Source organism: Barbus barbus, assembly GCF_936440315.1.
Source record: "Barbus barbus genome assembly, chromosome: 49".
Classification (NCBI taxonomy): Eukaryota; Metazoa; Chordata; class Actinopteri; order Cypriniformes; family Cyprinidae; genus Barbus; species Barbus barbus.
The window spans coordinates 20,837,081-20,858,510 of record NC_136727.1 but is presented as its reverse complement, the minus strand read 5'-3'; the positions used below and the strand labels follow the sequence as shown (position 1 = coordinate 20,858,510).

Sequence of the window (21,430 nt, the reverse complement as noted above, 5' to 3'; positions counted from 1 at the left end):
GTGCTTTTCACCAAAAATATGCTGTTAACTCTGACAGCTCTAAAAATAATGTTAAAAAAATACCTCAAAAATACCACAGATTCCCTAAAACCCTTTTACACCCCATGCCACACACGATCTGGAGTGATTTCATTTGCAACTACCTATATAACTGGTTACTGTCCCATCACACCCAGATGCCCTCTAGTCTTGTAATTAACCTTTGGCAGGGTGGCATCACAATTGTGTTCAATGCATTTTTCAGTTGTTTAATAAAATGGAGACAAAAACTCATAAAACAGTTTTGAAATATGAGAATTGTGATTGATTAAATGATGTGATGTGATTACATGCATCTGAAATCACCTATTTTCTGAGTAGGTACTTCTTTTAAATAAGTAACTATTTTAGCGACCATAAAAAAAACGATGTTTTATATAGTACGAATGTATTATGTTGCACCCCGCATTTGTCCAGTGTAAATCTGTGGTGAAGAACAGAATTGCAGCGCTCCATAATTAAGAATTGAGTAACGTAGTGTAGCAAATTAGATGAAGTATAAATTATTTTGCTCGTGCTCATTACAAGTTCGGGCTTTAGTGATCCTCATTTATTTAGTTATCCATCATTTATTTAAACACCATTTGTTTTCTTATTTGTTTACATTTATGAAATGTATTCTTTAAAGTTTATTTGTATTATTACAGACTTGAGGGGGACTGTGCAAGTTTTAAAACACTTCGGCAAGGCAAACATCAATTAAACATACAACCTAAGCCATCAATGTTACAAACGCTATTAATCAAAACAGTGCTTTAAAGAGTTGCGCTGATGTTTTACACACGTTTGTAAAATATTACATGAATCACAGCAGTAAAATACACTGAGAAGTAAATGCAGTTACATCCTTGAGACCAAATAGCGCTCAGATACAATACTGCTGCAAAGGGATATTTTGCCAGGTGGTCCCATTCATTTGAAGAAAAAGCTGTTTAGATATACCAGACTTGCAGACTCCATCTAAAGAAGAGAGATCAACAAGCATACCGGTTGAAAAAAAAACATACTACTGCCACACTTGTGGCAAATGACTGATTTAAACCTGAATACACTACTAATATCTAACAGGTACTAATTGAATCGGCCCATAAGATAAAAATGTAGAAGATTCTGAGTTTTAGAAATAGAAAAGCTCTTGCTGATGATTGTCTGATAAATGGTTTGATACAAAAAATATTTTAAATTTACAAAAGTTTTCCAACACAATTTCAATGACTGCTTAAAATTTCAATAACTGTAAATATATAAGTATTGAATCTTAATACCAGCTGCTAATCTCAAAACTGAACCCGTTTATCCATCAACATACAAAGCAAATAACAAGCTACAAATGCCATTATTGAAAGATTTACGGTTTACAGTTGAGAATATCATAATATCGGAGTCATTGCCGACACCATGTTAGGGCACTATGGAAAACCTAGAAAAACCATTTTCTGCACTAAAACAAATTGAACAATGAAAGTGAATTCAAGTAGTGTATAATATTTAAATCAAGCAGAAAACACAGGAAGAATAATGAATCATCTTCATACTATCAGAGTTAAAAAATAATGCCAATGTAATGCCACCCATTGATATCTCTCCCATGTGTTGACCCTGAAATCAACAGCAGGCTATATACCGTGCTAATGGAAGTGTGTTATCTATATCTATTGTGCAATAAACTGTAGTTTCTTTACTCGCTGATTAAAAACAAATGCATTGCACTCACAACAATACAAAAGGATAAATGGGTTTTGATTGTGACAAGCTTCGCCCCTTCACTTCGAGACACTGAGCTACTCAAACATCTCTACTGGCTTAACAGGCGAGCTGTGAAACGTTCACGTGCCACGGCGAATGAACCAGATCTCATTTCTGCGCTGGGGCACGCCGGGATTCTCATACACGGCTACCATGTAGCGGTCTTGGAGAACATCCTCGGAGTTGCCCAGAAGCTCCCAAAGGATGCTGATCTGACGAGAGATGGTCTCCTCTGTTGTGGTGCCATAAAACACCCTAGAACGGAAGAAAAGTTCAACTTTAATCATTCTAGAACATGCACACAGGTCTAAAGGTTGAGCTCCAAGGGTCTGGTTTGGAAGGGTGGTCGTGTACCTGGTTATGACCGGGATCGCGTCCCTGTGAACAATTCTGATATCAGGGTCAGATGGTTCAGGTGGTCTGGCCTGGAACTCAGCGGGCAGATAATATGCAGTCATCACGTCCTTCATGAAGTTAGTGCCGTTGTCTGCCATCCTAATCTCATTCACAACAGGTACTGACATGCCAAGGTACCGTCCTGGGGACACAGAGCCTAAACTGAGCACACTGGGAAACTGCATGTTTCGTACAAAACAATCATTGTGATTATTATGACAAATATTGTAATAGAAACTACGCATTCTATAAGAGGGGTTACACGCGCGTTAATAAAACCCGAAAGTTTGCATTCACACTGAATCTGGATTTAAAGTAGATTCAAATATATATTTTGGTCCACTTTAGACAGTTTTTTTAAGCCCATTCATTTAAATTTTTAATTTTTTGGTGTTCATTTTACCTGTTTTCGATTCAACTAACTGTACAGCATAAGAAACATCTGTTCCATGACTGGGTAAGCTACACTTTAAAAGTTATGACCAGATTTAAACAAAAAAACTGAAAACTAAATTGTAACAAACAATAAAAGGCAAGGGTCTCAAAGCACCGACTTGAAATAGTTTGGTGGTTAAAGTTTACCTGTTGAATTGTCCTTGCAGATGAAGCGCATGAGTTTCATAAACGCATTGGAGATGCTTTGCTCATACAACATGTCTGCTTTATTGACACATGCCCATTTTCCTGGAGGATACACTCTCTCCTCGTACAAGACCTCGCCAAGCTGCACAAACACAAACAGACGCTCATCAACAATTACATTTAAACAAATCTTTCAGTAAAAATCATTCAATAACTAAATGTCCATGCTTCTTGAGTACTAGTCAAAATGCTAAAAGTACAAAAATAATGTGCACTGTTAGGTCAAATTCTGATTATACTTATTAAATTCATCAAATTAATTTATTAAAAAATAATTAAGAAACTAGGATGGTTTGAAAATGATTTCAGCTCAACCAATTAAAAATCTGTCAGGGATGACAAGTGATGGTGTCGACATGTAAAACAACTCTTCCTTTTTGCAGAACAGATAATCTTTCCTTTTTAATGATATTTCTGCTTTCAAGTTGTGGCCTGATGGTTTAAGAGGTACAGCAGTAGCTGATAATGTCATAATTATGATAAAATACAGAAAAAATCAAATGAAAACAGAGTGTAAATAGCAGCAAGTGCATATAGGTGACTGGGATAGTCAACACTACAAAATATGCTAGCTATGCTTAAAATATGCTTGAATCAGCTCCAGTGGCGTAGCGGTTAAAGCAGGTGCAGCAGTTTTTTTGACAATCGACCCAAGTTCGAATCTGCCTTTTGCCCAACTTTTTCCCTGCCTTTTCAAATCTCATATCACATCAAAAAAGCATTTATTTTCCATAAAATAAAGGAAATAATCAAAAAGTTTAAAATAAAGTATCGGGTAGGTGTAGGTAGGGCTTTAGGTGTCCCAATATGTTGGCATCCATTTAATAATCTGAATTAAAATGATAATTTACACTCAATACGATATTATTGCATGCTGTTTTATAATGTACTATGATAATGAGGTGACGATAATTGCCAATATTTACAATAAATAGTATACATATAGCAATTTTAACAGTGTAAATAGCATCTATCGTTATTTTCACTTAATAGCATCTATTGCTAAGAAAACACTACTATTTTCACTTAGTGTAGCCTACATAGTATCTACTTGCTATTTACACTTAGCGCAAATAGCTAAATGAAAACTGAAAAGTTGTTCTAGTGAAACAATCTAGTGATCATCTCTGATTAATTTCAAAGTGGAAGTGTTGCCATTTTCTAAATTGTAGACATGTTTTTCCCCATGTTTCAAGATCCAGTGATCACAAACTAACAAAGTAGCACAAATGGGCTGATTTTACCTTCTCGTGTCTGGAGATGGTGGTAAAAGGCACTTGCTCTTGTTCTGAGGTCTGGTTCCTCCTCGTCATCTCCTCAATGGGTCCTCTCATCTCTACACAAAAACCAGAGTCACTTCACTTTACTGTTTACATTGATCTAGATCAGCCAGGGTCATTTCTTCTCCCACTCCCACTCATATGGAGATGTCTCTCAGTGCGTTTCTGTCTTACCTCTGGGAACAGACACCTGGTGTGTCCTTCCCACCGCCTGCCAGTGGGCATACATTTGGTCCTGCTCCTCCTCATCCATTGGCTCGGAGCTGTCGGTAACGTCATCGTCCACCTGCTCATCATCCAGTCTGTCAAGGTCCTCGATGGAGATCAGAGCCATTCTGACAAATGTCACAGCGAGGGACTGTGGAGCTGCAAGTCAATCACGAAGCTCTGAAAACAGAACACGAAGGAGAAAATTAGCTCAATAATTAGCTCAGTGCAATGGTTATATATATATAGTGATCCAGACAGATCCATCCATGAAATTATGCAGCTCTTAATATATATATATATATATATATATATATATATATATATATATATATATATATATATAAAAAAGTGTATACCTTGCAATTCTGAAAAATAAATAAATAAATAAATTTGAATTGCAAGGTCTTTCACAATTTCAGAATTACATGAAAATGTGTCATTTGCACAGGCATAAATAATAGGCTACTAAATAATACAAGTTTCTGTTTTGAGGACTTTTTATCATCTAAAAAGCATTTCCATGCTGTTGGTGTGATTTCAAAATACAAAAATAAACTTTGTTTAAAAAAAACATTAAGTAAATATTATTTATATGAATTAAACAGTCTAACGAAATAATCTGCTTATTAATAACAACATATTAATATTTATCCCCTTTCCATTATTACTGGGGAAACTAGCACAGCTGTTAATCTGGCATTGTAAAAGCACTAGCATGGCATGAAGCTTGTGCATGGTCAGTCTTAATTACTGATAGCACTACTAGGAAGTGCCAACAAGGTTTCTATTGTTTTGACCCGAAAACACATGCATGCATACAGCTCCCTAAAACTGAAAATGCATCTCTCTGGACCCTACATGTGTATTAGTGCATAAGCACAGCACGTTTTAATAACAAACACGAGCAATCTCATAAGCTGAAACGATGAGCAATCATAGAAACAGGAAGCATAAATCAGAAATAGACAGAAAGCTTCTCGATGTGATTGTGTTATTGCACAAATCCATCTCATCTTCCAAGCTGCAGTGTGATTGGTGCATGTTCATAACATAAAACATGACAGATGTGAACGGATGCTAATGCAACAGTGCTTGACTGCAGATGCACGGAAAACCGGGGAGAAATGCAGCAGTGGATTTGCACACGAACCTCTAACTTATATCATTTTTCAATGCACTTTATTATTATAAACATTAGCCCTCAGTAAACGGAAATGTGGAAAGCATGACTTTAATGACGCCCAGAGCAAATGTTACACACGCCAAACACTTCCGTTATATAATATCGATGGTTTGGGCCGTGACTTAAAATTTAAAACAACGTGTTATTATGATAATTAATAATGACCTTCTTACCAGAAGACACACCAGACGCACCACTCAGCTTAAAGCGCTGGGGATCGCACTGCGCATGCGCGGAGGAGGAGCGCTCTAGCATGCGCTGCTCCACATGTTTACAAACACCTTTTTAGTATGTTTTACCGCGTGCACAAGCGATATCTTCTGTTTTTGGGGAAACACGCATGCACTGTTCCAACTCACTTGAAAACACTATTAAATAGCTGTCGAGATAAATCAAATATATCTGTATCGATCAACACAAATGTACGCCCACTCCTGTTAGCCAATCGGAAGCATGCTCTGCTTGTCAAACGCGCGCGTCCGTGAATACTGACAGCGGATTGGCTGACATGTAGGCGGGATTTTAGAGAAAAAAATTAGTTAACAATACGGTAGAAATAATTTAAAGCAACTTAAATGCTGATGTTAGTATTTTCTGCGCTTAGTTTCTTCCTCAAAATAGATTTATATATATATATAAATTGACAGTAAACAACAATAACATAGTATAGATTAGAAGATTATAAACTGACTGAATAGGTCCTCAAAATAAACATATAATTTGTGTGGCATTCAATATCTGGCCCACACCTCTTTCAAGATCTCCACACGGAGATGGTGCTGAAGCACACACCAACATACAACACCTGTACACCTTTTCTGCCAGCATAAAACACCTGATGTACTTGTTACATCGTTAGAAGAATGGCATCTACGCTAATATCAGTCTGTTTCTCTCTTATTCTGAGGTCACCGTAGTCACCCAGATCCAGACTGTATCCAGATCAGATGGTGGATCAGCACCTAGAGATGACCTCTACAGCCAGGACACCTAGATGACCCCAGAGACTGACCCCCAGTGAAGACCCTGTCTCCAAGACGGCCATCGGGACAAGACCACAGGAACCAGATGAGTCCTTTGCACAATCTGATTCTGCTTTAGCCTAGATTTAAACTGCTGATTTTGTCCGGCCAGAGGAGAATGACACTCTTTCGACAAACTATTTCCCCGTCTAAATACTGTGTATTTATTTGTACCACCCAGCTTTATATCAAGCCGATGTAGAGCTGCTTTGACACAATTTGCATTGTTAAAAGCGCTATACAAATAATATTGACTTGACCTGACTACAGTGCATCCAGAAAGTATTTACAGCGCTTCTCTTTTTCCACATTTTGTTATGTTACAACCTTGTTCCAAAATGGATTAATTTATTTTCCACAAAATTCTAAAAACAATAGCCCATAATGACAAATGTGAAAGAAGTTTGTTTGAAATCTTTGCAAATGTATAATTTTTTTTTAAATGAAAAATCACATGTACATAAGTATCCACAGCCTTTGCCATGACACTCGAAATTGAGCTCAGGTGCATCCTGTTTCCACTGATCATCCTTGAGATGTTTCTACAACTTGATTGGAGTCCAACTGTGGTAAACTGAGTTGATTGGGTATGATTTGGAAAGGCACATCTATATAATCTTATATAGTCTATATAAGGTCCCACAGGTAACAGTGCATGTCAGAGCACAAACCAAGTAATTGTCTGTAGACCTCTGAGACAGGATTGTATTGAGGCACAGATCTGGGGAAGGGTACAGAAAAATTTCTGCAGCATTGAAGCTTCACAGAAGCATGTAGTCTCTGTTACCCTTAATGGAAGAAGTTTGAAACAACCAGGACTCTTCCTAGAGCTGGCCTCCTGTCCAGACTGAGCAACTGATGGAGAAGGGCTTTGGTTAGACTGGTGACCAAGAACCTGATCATCCTCCACCTCCATGATCATATGAGGAGATGGGAGAAACCTACAGAAGGACAATCATCACTGCAACACTCCACCTATCTGGGCTTTACAACAATGTGGCAAGACTCAATCCTCTCCTCAGTGAAGGCACATGAAAACATACTTGGCATTTGCAAAAAAGCACCTAAAGAACCCTCAGACTACCTCAGGCAAGATTTTCTGGTCTGATAAACTTCAGTTTCAAGCATCATGTTTGAAGGAAACCAACTCTGCTCATCACCTGCAAAGTACCATCCCAAAAGTAAAGTGTGCTGGAAACAGCTCAGTGCACCAAAATATTGAGATAGCCTTAATGATAATGATTCAGAATCTCTGACTGGGCAGAAGGTTCAGCTTCCAACAGGACAAAAACCCTAAGGCTACAGGACAACTCTGTGAATGTCCTTGAGTGGCCCAGCCAGAGCCCAGACTTGAACCCGACTGAACAACTCTGGAGAGATCTGAAAACCGACGCTCCCCATCCAACCTGATGGAGCTTGAGAGATCTTTCAAAGGAGAATGGGAGAAACCATCCAAAAATAGATGTGCCAAGCTTGCAGCATCATACTCAAAAAGACTTGAGGCTGTAATTGTTGCCAGAGATGGGCAAATGGGAAGTCGTGGCCTAATGGTTAGAGAGTCGGACTTGTAATCCAAAGGTTGCGGGTTCGAGTCTCGGGCCGGCAGGGATTGTAGGTGGGGGGAGTGAATGTCCAGCGCTCTCTCCACCCTCAATACCACGACTGAGGTGCCCTTGAGCAAGACACTGAACCCCCAACTGCTCCCCGGGCGCCGCAGCATAAATGGCTGCCCACTGCTCCGGGTGTGTGTTCACGGTGTGTGTGTGTGTGTTCACTGCTGTGTGTGTGTGTGTGTGTGTTCATGGTGTGTGTGTGTGTTCACTGCTGTGTGTGTGCACGTTGGATGGGTTAAATGCAGAGCACGAATTCCGAGTATGGGTCACCATACTTGGCCGTATGTCACTTCACTTCAGATGCTTCAAAAAAATATTGAGCAAAGGCTGTGAATACTTATGTACATGTGATTTTTTTTTTTTTTTTTTTTTTTTTAAATAAATTTGCAAAGATTTCAAACAAACTTCGTTCACGTTGTCATTATGGGGTATTGTTTGTAGGATTTACTTAACACTGAGATGTGAAAATCTAGGCAGAACACGTGTGTGCACACACACACACACATAGCTTTGACATGGACATTAACATATGCATGTGGTATAAGACTCTTGATCAAATATAATTATTCATTTAAATTACTGGATAAATTCAGAACCAAAGTGTTAAAAACACCACCCCATCACAATCTCACAACCCCGTTATGATCAAATAAGTAATGGGGTTGAGTGTGACGGGGTTGTGATTTTCTGCTCAAAACGGCCCCTGCCCTAAACGTAGTGAATAACAGGAGCGCACATGGTACGCATGATATTAACAAATCATGTATATTGTTAAAATGACAAAGATCATGTTCACAAGTAATCGTTTTCTGTCTTTATTTGATGTAACAGGGTTGAGTCCTGTATTAAACAATATTAAACGTTATAGTTATAAACGAAGGTGGTAACTTACCTATATCTGCTCACAATGTTGTTCAGAAGAGTTATATGATGTCACGTTCTGTTCATGATATCACATAAGGATCAGTTCATTATTCTTTATGGGGGGAGAATGATTTGTGTAACGGGGTTGAGGGGTTACTGAGGTACGCAACTAAATAATATGATTTTGTTGAATAATCATGAATTTACTTAGCAAAAAAACATTACCAGCAAAAAAGCACAGATAGATATTTATGAGAATTGTATAATTCATATCCCAAGTACACTTTCATAGAAGGCCATGACAAAATAGGTGGTGTCAACTGAAAAAAAAACAAGATAATTTCTAATATATAGATAAAATGTATGTCATGTTTTTAAACCTTATTAAAGGAGACATTTCAATTGATACAAAAATATATATATAAAAAGATTTTGGTGACCCAATAGATAAAATACACTTAAAAAGGTCAGAGGGACTCAAATCGTACCGGTTTAGTGGAATGACTCAAATAGTCACAAAGGAAAACTGGGCATCATACATTATATACAAATGAGGATCTCACACGAGCAGACTTTAAATTCCTTCCGATCACAACAAACTCACACAGAATGTGCACCTTATTGCTAGGAGACATGTGACAAATGAAAGCAATATGTGTTCTAAAGCTGGCTGTAAATATCAAACATGTTTGATCTCCTCCGACTCGATGGACTCAAAGTCTGAAGCTAAAAAATCAGAATCTGTGATCATCATACACTACGTGATTTTCTATGGAATCAGTCGACTCAAATCTTCTCTGTGTAATCGTTTTCAGGGATTCAGGTGATTGTTTTGACAGCGTTGTCGTTTGTACACAAAAATGTTCAAAAATCCAAAGGAAAAACCTTTCTGTATTTACTACATTGTGGTCGTGTAAACGTACTCTTCGTCCAGCTCACATTTTAATGTTCATTCGTCTCTAGTCAGTATGTTGTTTTTCTGTTTAATTGGACCCGATCTCATGCACTGCATGCCCGAATATGCCCACTTCCATAGTAGGCCGAAAAACAGTATGTAAGCAGTAGTGTAAGTAGAATGTGAGTAGTACGACCGAATTCACAGTATTCATAAAACAGCAGGCGAAAAGTTCCCCGATCACTTATTACTTCCGGCGAGATTCTGAAGTGCAGAGCTAATGGACACTTTACAATCTCATAAAGCCACAACTGACGCCGGTCACATGTCAGCGGAGATCAGGACAACTAGATGAGAACAAGAGACAGATCCCCTCCGAAGACCACGTCATCTAGACTGCCATCGGGACAAGACCATGGGAACCAGATGAGTCCTCTGCACAATCTGACTTTACTGCAGCCTAGAATTGCATGGACATTGCATGATTTCACAAAAAGCTTTTATTTCAATCAAGCCAAATCAGACAGTGGAAGTTCATTCAAGCATCTAGTTTTTACCCAGAAAATGACTCTCAAAAAAGTGCTTTCAAAACATACTTGGATGCTTAGACAAACAAGTCTGGACTGTAAAGCTTGCACATCGTTCATGTAGTACAAATATTAAACCGATAAACGTAAATTACATCAAATTCCATATATACAGATTCCATATATATTCCAAATTTGAATTAGCAATGAAAAAAAATGACAAGATATGGTTACTTTAAAACTTGAATAGAGTAAAAAAAAAACATCACACAAAGTTACAGAAACACATGGGGGCAGTACCTATGAATTAGGACATATTCATCACATAATGAATGAGCGACTGGAATAAAACGACTGGCGTGCATTGCTGATGAATCAGGTCAGGAGGAACACAACACCTCTCTTGAGCTCTGAGTGAACAATGCTCGTGCACCGGGTTACTTGTGGGTTTCTGTCACCGGAGGTCAAATTTCACTGCTAAATATGTGTCAAAAGGATATTTAATACCTGAGAGAATGAGCCAGGTGGATTTCTGGTCTTTCCCACTGGGGTTAAAATCACTCATTACATAATTCAGATCTGTACTACACACAAAGCCTCCCACAGCAGCCATCACATTCCAGTGTTTTCAGCGTATAAAATATTGTAGCTGAGCCATATTAGGTTTCAAAAAAATAACGTTGAGGCAGTTGCTATGGGTTTTAAGAAAGGTTAAAATAGTTTTAAATGGTTAGTTCACCCAAAAATTCAAATTCTGTCATCATTTACATTGGATTTGGACATTTGGATCTGTGGCAGAGGGAAAGATTAGCAATTAATTTCTTCACTCTCAGTAAAAACATACATATTGGTATGTAAGCTTGTGTCTGTCACGAAAAAAAGTAACTGCAACATTTAATCTTAAAAGTTTATATTAATATTTGAGTTTTATATCTCATAATTATTTTTTCTCAGAATTGCAAGTTATAACCTCATTTAAACAATTCACAACAACTTTTTGTCTTGTAATTTAGTTTATTTCATGCAATTCTGTGTTTCTTTCTCACAATCCTGAATTTACATCTTGCAAATCTGACTTTTTTCTCATAATTGTCAGATATAAAATAAGATTTGCGAGAAAAAAAAAAAAAAAAAAGTTGCAAAACCTGTGTTTAAGCTACATCTTAAATTTCAGGGGGGTTTTTCCCGACGTGTAATTCTGACTTTTTTTCTCACAATTCTGACTTTTTTTCCTTGGAATTCTGAATTTACATCTTGCAATACTGTTGATGTTTTTTCCACCAAGATTAATTGCGACTTTTTATCCTGCAATTCTGACATTTCTTACAATTCTTAATTTACATCTTGCAAATCTGACTTTTTTCTCATAATTGTGAGATGTAACCTAAGAAATGTGAGAAAAAAGTTGTAAAAGCTGCAGATTTACATCTTGCAGTTCAGAGTTGTTGTTTTTTCGCCACGGGTAATTATGAATTTTTTATCTGACATTTCAGACTTTTTATTCTCAGAATTGTGAGATATAAACTCCGATTTGCAAGAAAATAGTTGCAAGTAGCCCTTTTTTTTCATCCCCTGGTGGAAACAAGCTTCCATATTTTGGCCTGTACAGTTTGACTTAGGAAGAATTTAGTGCACAAGTAGGTTAGTTTTATGGAGATTTTTGTTGTTTTTGGCATTTGACGGCACCCATTTCCATTCACGGAAAAAAGAGCTGTTAGTTAAATTAGTTTTTTGTGGTCCACATGAGAATGAGTAAAAGACGAGTTTTCATTTCTGGATGAACTATTCCTTGAAGAAAAAGAAACATGCATGATTTATATGTGTAAACTCAGACGGAAAGCCAAAGGCGTTCATGATTAAAAGCACATTAACCACAGCCTCCTACAAATCTAGTGAGAAATGAGTCAGAACATGTATGCATTTTCATTGGTCTGTGCTTTTGTACAGCTCCACTGTGCTTGAGCTCAGAGGCCTGCTGTTTCTCAGCGTCCTCGCTGCTCCCGAACCCTGTGACGAGACGACCGACAAATCAGCATTACTCCATTAATCTCCTTTAAAACAAATCAAATTAAACCCTGCGCTCACACAACAGCGGCCCTAAATCATCTCACCTGAAAAGAGTTGTTGTCATCTCCATTACTGTTCAGGTAACCGAGGGACGCGGCTCTCTTCATGCTGTGTGGGATGAAAAACAACTCATTTACAAGAAAGAACAACACTCTACTGTACCAGGCGGTAAAGCTGCTAAAGCTAGGTTCAAAGTTCAGTACAGTATAACATTCATGAATCGCTGTGTTTGTGTGTCTCACTTTGTGTTGCGAGGTTCTGGTGGCATGGTTCCTTGAATTTTCTTCACCAGCATCTCGCTGCTTCTTCGCAGGACATCTCTGAGCTTCCCGAAAGAGCCACTTCTCCTGAGAGAACCGTCCTGAACACAAACACAGTCCTGAGTTAAAACTGTTGCTGTGTTTTTCAACTCATGCCATTGGTTGAAGGGATAATTCACCTAATAATGGAAATTTTGTAATTAATTACTCACCCTCAAAACCCATAAGACCTTCGTTCATCTTTGTAACCCAAATTAAGATATTTTTGATGAAATCGGAGAGCTCTCTGAGCCTCCATAGACAGCAAGGGTCCTAACACGATCAAGGTCCAGAAACGTAGTAAGCACATCGTTAAAATAATCCATGAGACATCAGTGGTTCAACCGTAATTTTACGAAGTTACGAGAATACTTTTTGTGCGCAAAGAAAACTAAAATAACGACTTTATTCAACAATTCGTCTCCTCCACGTCACCCTATAGCTCCAATTTGGAGAGTATCAAATACATAAACAACGCATGTACGCAGATACACTGTTTACGTTCAGATTAAAGTGTAAACAACGTAAACAGTGACTCTGCAAAACGGCGCTATAGGGCGATGCGGAGGAGACGAATTGTTGAAAAGAAAAGTTGTTATTTTTGTTTTCTTTGCACACAAAAAGTATTCTCGTAACTTCGTAAAATTACTGTTGAACCACTGATGTGCCATGGATTATTTTAACGATGTCCTACGTTTCTGGACCTTGATCGTGTTAATTACATTGCTGTCTATGGAGGCCGAGATACAACTATTAGAAAATCTGGAATCTAAAAAATCTAAATATTGAGAAAATCTCCTTTTAAAGTTGTTCAAATTAAGTTCTTAAAATTAAGTTTTTATATATTTACAGTAGGAAATTTACAAAATATCTTCATGGAATATGATCTTTACTTAATATCCTAATGATTTTTTACATTATCATCATTTTGACCCATACAGTGTATTTTTGGCTATTGCTACAAATATACCCCAGCGACTTAAGACTGGTTTTGTGGTCCAGGGTCACATATTACTTTGGATATACACATATTAATGAAATGCGAAACAATAAACTTTGAATACATATGCAGTTTAGAGTGCTGAAGGAATGAGTTAGCACAAGTTAGCATTTTAGCATTTCCGGTTCCATTATCCTGAAGTCAATGGGTTTTTAAAATGTTTTATTTTACATTCACCTTACTTACACTCTCGCACACTGTTTCAACTCAAACCTTTTGTAGATTGTAGAATTGTAGATTTTTAAATAAAGAAATTAAAAGGCTTGTCAAAAGCGTAGTGATGGTGACGTTGAAGTAATGTGACTTATAGTTTGCTTATCATTATTGCTTTTTACTGAATTTAGTCTAAAGTTGTGTTCATTTGAGGTTATTTTAATGAACAAAAAGTATATGAATCATTAACTTTTGCTGGTCACGGAGTATCTGCAAAAATACAAAGAGTGTTGTGGGTAACGCGAGTTACCTTTTACTTCAAGTAACTAGTAAAGTAATTAATTACTTTTAAATTTACAAGAAAATATCTCAATTATTGTTTCAAAGTTACTTTGTTTTCCCATTTATTCGCTGACAGATCTCCGAGATATCCGTGTTGAAAGAAATTGAGAGAAAGTGCAGAGACAGAGGCACTTCCTTCAGACGGGGGCTTGTTAATTTCACTTTTGGTGTTAAAGGGTCTTTACAGTCGCCAAAAATATAACTTTTCAGTTTTTTGTTATTAAAAATAAATAAGCAAGCCCAGCTCAAGTGACAAAAAATTATGCAAAAAGTAACGTAATAAATTGCTTACATGAAGAGTAGTGCTGTCAAACGATTAATCGCATCCAAAATAAAGGTTTTTGTTTAAATAATGTATATGTGAGTACTGTGTATATTTGTTATGTGTATATAAATACAATTTATTTTAGTTACATTTAAAAGTGCACTGAATACAAAAGTCAGTGAAAACATACAATTGCGTTTTTATTGAGGGAACCACAGCTAATTTATGGGTCAGCCTACTAAAGTATAAGATCACTGCAGCACTGCTGTTGGTAGATCTGGGAACTGACACAAAGGAGAATTCATACTTCTGTGAATTTGGCATGATTATTAGCCAGCAGGGGTACTGAGCAGCTAATAATCTCCAAATCCCGGCTGAGTTATCAGCCTAGTCAATATATTAGCTCTCATATTAGCAATGGTTTCCAATGTAAATGTGTTAAAATACCTCATACTGGAAAATATCTGGAGTATTGCAGTGTTGAGCCCAGCAGATGGCAGGACGTGTTTGTATTTGCAGAAACACCATGTCATGCTCTCAGGTTATGCAACTCAGGTTTACTAGGGTAACTATAGCATTACTGCTTTATTGCCGATGTGGAAATCCAATACACTGAATCCAATCCATACGACTGAGTTGGCATTAAATCCAATCTGAGCTACACACTGCGGTTTTAGAGTTGCCAAACTAAAATGCTAAATCCAACAACATATGCTCTTGAGACCTGAAATAACCCCTCGATTTTACTTTAATCCATGCTCCGTGCTGTCATGGTGAAGAAAACTGAAGCAAATACAAGCTGTGTGACCACTGCCAGTGACAGAAACTAGGTCACCGTGTGGCAGAGAGAGTGCCTCCAATAAAACATTCACTCATAATTCACATTCAAGCACACAGACAGAGGCCAGGCCACTAATTCCAAGCCTTTATTGGGTTAGATGTCATATGAGCTTAATGAAGACATACATCAGCGTGCAGAAAGAGCCACATATATATATATATTTACACACGCAGTCCAAACATCCCATGAATCTGCAGCGAGGCCCTCAGTCAAACTACAGTGAAGAATTAGCTACAGCCGCACTAATTCACCAATCATGAATCCTGAATAGAGAACACATACAGTAATACATTGAAAGATAAAGTGTGCCATTTCTATGCCATTAGCAAAACCACACGGAATTGCAAAAATAGCTTCAGTTTCTGAAGAAACTCACCGTCTCTATTATTGGCATATTGAGCAGATTTTGTCTGAACCTTTGGCCTTTCTTATGTATTTGGCAACAAAAGCCAATGAAGAATGAGTTTAGCCTACTTGACACATACCCAACAAAACACTTATTTTACCAAACTAAACATGATTATGTGTAGAAAAAAAATGCGAGTAGCAAATAATACACTTATTTCAAGTATTTTTTAATTAGTATAAAATAAAGATAAATAAACATAAACATAGGTATAAACATAAATAAACTAAAAGGTAGCTGTGCTATAACATGAGTTATGTAACAAGGTCCGAAAGATTCAGACCATAAAAACTGAAAATGAAGATATAAATGTAGTAAATATAGTAAATAAAATAAAGAAGAAATCTTTAAAATTCTGCACTACTTTTAAGTCACTAGCATGAATTTGTGAGTTAAAAAAAGATAATTCATTCTAAAATTAAAATTCAGTCATCATTTACTCACCCACGTGTTGTTTCAAAACTGTACAACTTTCTTTGTTTTGGAAATTTATTAATTTTCCAATTTAACCTTTTAATTGTTATGACGATTATATAATTGGGAAATAAAAGAAACGTATTAATTTGGTAAAGAATGCAAAATTGTCAGCAGACTCCATTGTATTTCCATATACACCTTCCCTTTTGCTAGATTAAACATTAATATATCTGAGAGTTGGCCAGAACAATAGGCACCTGTGTATTTATTAACAAAAATATCTGCTAAATACCAGGAATTAAATATAACATAAGTTAATATAACAGTATATTGAAGTATTTATATTATTTGTTCTGTATTTATACTACCGGTCAAAAGGTTAGGGTCAGTACAATTCTTTTATTTATTTATTTAACATAATTAGTATTTGTATTGAGCAAGGATACATTAATCAAAGCAACAGTAAAGACTTAAAGTAAAACATTATGTTTCAAATAAATGCTGTTGAACTTTATATTCTTTAAGGGATCCTGAAAAATATATCATGATTCCCACAAAAATATTGATCAGTAAATCAGTATATTATTATGATTTCTGAAGATCATGTGACACTGAAGACTGCAGTAATGATGCTGAAAATACAGCTGCAGATCACAGAAATAAACTACAGTTTAACACATATTCACATAGAAAACAGTTCATTTAAATTGTAATACTATTTCACTGTTTTTACTGTATTTATGATCAAATACATGCAGCCTTGGTGAGAATAAGAGACTTCTTTCAAAAATATTAAGAAATCGTACTGACCCAAACATCTGAACAGAATTTACCATTTAAATAACATGTCATTTTTATTATATTACTGTAACGATATTGGGAATTTTCTTGACATTACGTGGAGAAATGTGCCTAACTATCACGGAAATCGAATTTCTTATTTCTTTTGATTTGGTCTGTTCATAAGATTCACTCTGCTAGTCCGACACGTGTGTCTCACTGAGGTTGTATATTACAGATTATAAATCAGTGTAACACAGTTAACAATGCAGACACAAAAACAGACATCGCAGAGAACAAGTAGGAATGAGCAAACCAGTGAAATCAGTCAGTGTTTGGAAGAATCAGAGAAAGAGAGAGAGCAAGAACACACAGGAACTGTAAGATGATATCCCATCAGCCTTAGCAAGAGTTAAAGCTGTGCTGGGCTTCTCTCCACACACACTCCACCCGGCAGAGAGCAAACCGCACAGCAATCCATTTACATCAGGCAGATCAGATCTGATTTGTTGTTAGAGCAGACAGAGGAAGATGAGGAGAGCTTAGGCCTAATGCAGATATTGAGAGAGAGACACAGAGAGAGACAAAAGCACACATGAGACGAACACATCAAGAGCAGATCAATGAAAAATAAGTACAGTGAGTTTGTTCATAGTATCTCAAGATTTAACCTGATTTCACCTGTAAAGATTTGTTTTGTTAGTATAAATGAATGTATTTAGGTTGATCTAGTGATGACCAATAGAATTACCCAATTAAACACGCATTAGATATGACATTCAACTCCCACTGGTTTCTGCAAAAACTGGTTTCTCATTGAAATAAATGTTTATCATCATAGTTCATTGTCTTAAAAAAATTTACATTATAGGTTAAAAATGGAGAAAATGAATAGACTTTTTACTTCTGGAATACGACTCTATTGCACTCTTGTTTTGGAGCGTCTGTTTTATAATCACAGCTGTTTAATTATATGGTCCAGGAAATAGCTGTGCAGCCATTGTTAATCATAGCTATGCATCATGACAATAGTAATGTAATGATAGTGTCAGTGATGAGGGTTTGTGGGTAAGGAGAGAATGAGTCACAGTTCACTGATGTCACACAGGATATGACATCAGCAGGGGACTACGGGCACTTTGGCACACTGAAGAGGCTGCAATGCAGCACTGACCGCCACAGGCTGTCCCGATCTCATTTTTTAAAGTGATATCAATCCCACAGCCAGATAACACAGCATCATTATTGTATACCTGCAGTCTAAGTGTTAATCGTTTTGTTTTGCAATTCAAGCTTCAGGGTGAGTGTTTAAGATCATTTAAAATGATGAATATTTAATCATATAATCATTTAATCATTTAGTGAGAAAACACATTTTTTTGTGGAAATGCAATAATTTGGAAAAGAATGCAAATGTTTTGTGAGAGAATGCAAAGTTTCTTGTGGAAATGCAATAATTTGGAAAAGAATGCAAATGTTTTGTGAGAGAATGCAAAGTTTCTTGTGGAAATGCAATAATTTGGAAAAGAATGCAAATGTTTTGTGAGAGAATGCAAAGTTTCTTGTGGAAATGCAATAATTTGGAAAAGAACGCAAATGTTTTGCGAGAGAATGCAAAGTTTCTTGTGGAAATGCAATAATTTGGAAAAGAACGCAAATGTTTTGCGAGAGAAAGCAAAGTTTCTTGTGGGAGCACAATACTTTTCACGAGAGAACACAATACTTTTACAAAAGAACGCAAAGTTTCTTGTGGAAATGCAATAATTTGGAAAAGAACGCAAATGTTTTGCGAGAGAAAGCAAAGTTTCTTGTGGAAATGCAATAATTTGGAAAAGAACGCAAATGTTTTGCGAGAGAAAGCAAAGTTTCTTGTGGAAATGCAATAATTTGGAAAAGAATGCAAATGTTTTGTGAGAGAATGCAAAGTTTCTTGTGGGAGCACAATACTTTTCACGAGAGAACACAATACTTTTACAAAAGAACGCAAAGTTTCTTGTGGAAATGCAATAATTTGGAAAAGAACGCAAATGTTTTGCGAGAGAAAGCAAAGTTTCTTGTGGAAATGCAATAATTTGGAAAAGAACGCAAATGTTTTGCGAGAGAAAGCAAAGTTTCTTGTGGAAATGCAATAATTTGGAAAAGAATGCAAATGTTTTGTGAGAGAATGCAAAGTTTCTTGTGGGAGCACAATACTTTTCACGAGAGAACACAATACTTTTACAAAAGAACGCAAAGTTTCTTGTGGAAATGCAATAATTTGGAAAAGAACGCAAATGTTTTGCGAGAGAAAGCAAAGTTTCTTGTGGAAATGCAATAATTTGGAAAAGAACGCAAATGTTTTGCGAGAGAAAGCAAAGTTTCTTGTGGAAATGCAATAATTTGGAAAAGAACGCAAATGTTTTGCGAGAGAAAGCAAAGTTTCTTGTGGGAGCACAATACTTTTCACGAGAGAACACAATACTTTTACAAAAGAACGCAAAGTTTCTTGTGGAAATGCAATAATTTGGAAAAGAACGCAAATGTTTTGCGAGAGAAAGCAAAGTTTCTTGTGGAAATGCAATAATTTGGAAAAGAACGCAAATGTTTTGCGAGAGAAAGCAAAGTTTCTTGTGGAAATGCAATAATTTGGAAAAGAATGCAAATGTTTTGTGAGAGAATGCAAAGTTTCTTGTGGGAGCACAATACTTTTCACGAGAGAACACAATACTTTTACAAAAGAACGCAAAGTTTCTTGTGGAAATGCAATAATTTGGAAAAGAACGCAAATGTTTTGCGAGAGAAAGCAAAGTTTCTTGTGGAAATGCAATAATTTGGAAAAGAACGCAAATGTTTTGCGAGAGAAAGCAAAGTTTCTTGTGGAAATGCAATAATTTGGAAAAGAACGCAAATGTTTTGCGAGAGAAAGCAAAGTTTCTTGTGGGAGCACAATACTTTTCACGAGAGAACACAATACTTTTACAAAAGAACGCAAAGTTTCTTGTGGAAATGCAATAATTTGGAAAAGAACGCAAATGTTTTGCGAGAGAAAGCAAAGTTTCTTGTGGAAATGCAATAATTTGGAAAAGAACGCAAATGTTTTGCGAGAGAAAGCAAAGTTTCTTGTGGAAATGCAATAATTTGGAAAAGAATGCAAATGTTTTGTGAGAGAATGCAAAGTTTCTTGTGGAAATGCAATAATTTGGAAAAGAACGCAAATGTTTTGTGAGAGAATGCAAAGTTTCTTGTGGGAGCACAATACTTTTCACGAGAGAACACAATACTTTTACAAAAGAACGCAAAGTTTCTTGTGGAAATGCAATAATTTGGAAAAGAACGCAAATGTTTTGCGAGAGAAAGCAAAGTTTCTTGTGGAAATGCAATAATTTGGAAAAGAACGCAAATGTTTTGCGAGAGAAAGCAAAGTTTCTTGTGGAAATGCAATAATTTGGAAAAGAATGCAAATGTTTTGTGAGAGAATGCAAAGTTTCTTGTGGGAGCACAATACTTTTCACGAGAGAACACAATACTTTTACAAAAGAACGCAAAGTTTCTTGTGGAAATGCAATAATTTGGAAAAGAACGCAAATGTTTTGCGAGAGAAAGCAAAGTTTCTTGTGGAAATGCAATAATTTGGAAAAGAACGCAAATGTTTTGCGAGAGAAAGCAAAGTTTCTTGTGGAAATGCAATAATTTGGAAAAGAATGCAAATGTTTTGTGAGAGAATGCAAAGTTTCTTGTGGGAGCACAATACTTTTCACGAGAGAACACAATACTTTTACAAAAGAACGCAAAGTTTCTTGTGGAAATGCAATAATTTGGAAAAGAACGCAAATGTTTTGCGAGAGAAAGCAAAGTTTCTTGTGGAAATGCAATAATTTGGAAAAGAACGCAAACGTTTTGTGAGAGAATGCAAAGTTTCTTGTGGAAATGCAATAATTTGGAAAAGAACGCAAATGTTTTGCGAGAGAATGCAAAGTTTCTTGTGGAAATGCAATAATTTGGAAAAGAACGCAAATGTTTTGCGAGAGAATGCAAAGTTTCTTGTGGGAGCACAATACTTTTCACGAGAGAACACAATACTTTTACAAAAGAACGCAAAGTTTCTTGTGGAAATGCAATAATTTGGAAAAGAATGCAAACGTTTTGTGAGAGAATGCAAAGTTTCTTGTGGGAGCACAATACTTTTCACGAGAGAACACAATACTTTTACAAAAGAACGCAAAGTTTCTTGTGGAAATGCAATAATTTGGAAAAGAATGCAAACGTTTTGTGAGAGAATGCAAAGTTTCTTGTGGGAGCACAATACTTTTCACGAGAGAACACAATACTTTTACAAAAGAACGCAAAGTTTCTTGTGGAAATGCAATAATTTGGAAAAGAATGCAAACGTTTTGTGAGAGAATGCAAAGTTTCTTGTGGAAATGCAATAATTTGGAAAAGAACGCAAATGTTTTGCGAGAGAAT

At 36.4% G+C, this 21,430-nt stretch overlaps 2 protein-coding genes across 3 annotated transcripts in view; both read right to left on the bottom strand.

The window, feature by feature from the left end:
- LOC306867765 (heme-binding protein 1-like) lies at positions 1–5,926 on the bottom strand. 2 transcript variants are annotated; one of them, XM_079413625.1, is made up of 6 exons: positions 5,670–5,926; positions 4,278–4,490; positions 4,068–4,159; positions 2,764–2,905; positions 2,140–2,323; positions 1–2,040 (listed from the first exon to the last, which is right to left on the bottom strand). In XM_079413625.1, the coding sequence occupies exons 2-6, from the start codon at positions 4,435–4,437 to the stop codon at positions 1,866–1,868; spliced, it is 753 nt and encodes a 250-aa protein (XP_079269751.1). In that variant the 5' UTR covers positions 4,438–4,490; positions 5,670–5,926; the 3' UTR covers positions 1–1,865. The 2 variants fall into 2 exon arrangements, with proteins under 2 accessions (XP_079269751.1, XP_079269752.1); XM_079413626.1 differs by having other exon boundaries at positions 556–2,040; positions 5,662–5,885.
- A 4,447-nt stretch (positions 5,927–10,373) lies between these two features.
- LOC306867764 (kinesin light chain 1-like) overlaps positions 10,374–21,430 on the bottom strand; it is a 35,997-nt gene continuing 24,940 nt past the window's right edge. The window contains exons 14-16 of the mRNA XM_079413624.1: positions 12,727–12,845; positions 12,529–12,592; positions 10,374–12,424 (exon numbers count right to left, since the gene is read on the bottom strand). Coding sequence (XP_079269750.1) covers positions 12,341–12,424; positions 12,529–12,592; positions 12,727–12,845 — 267 coding nt within the window. The 3' untranslated portion in view covers positions 10,374–12,340. The remainder of the gene's footprint in view (positions 12,425–12,528; positions 12,593–12,726; positions 12,846–21,430) is intronic.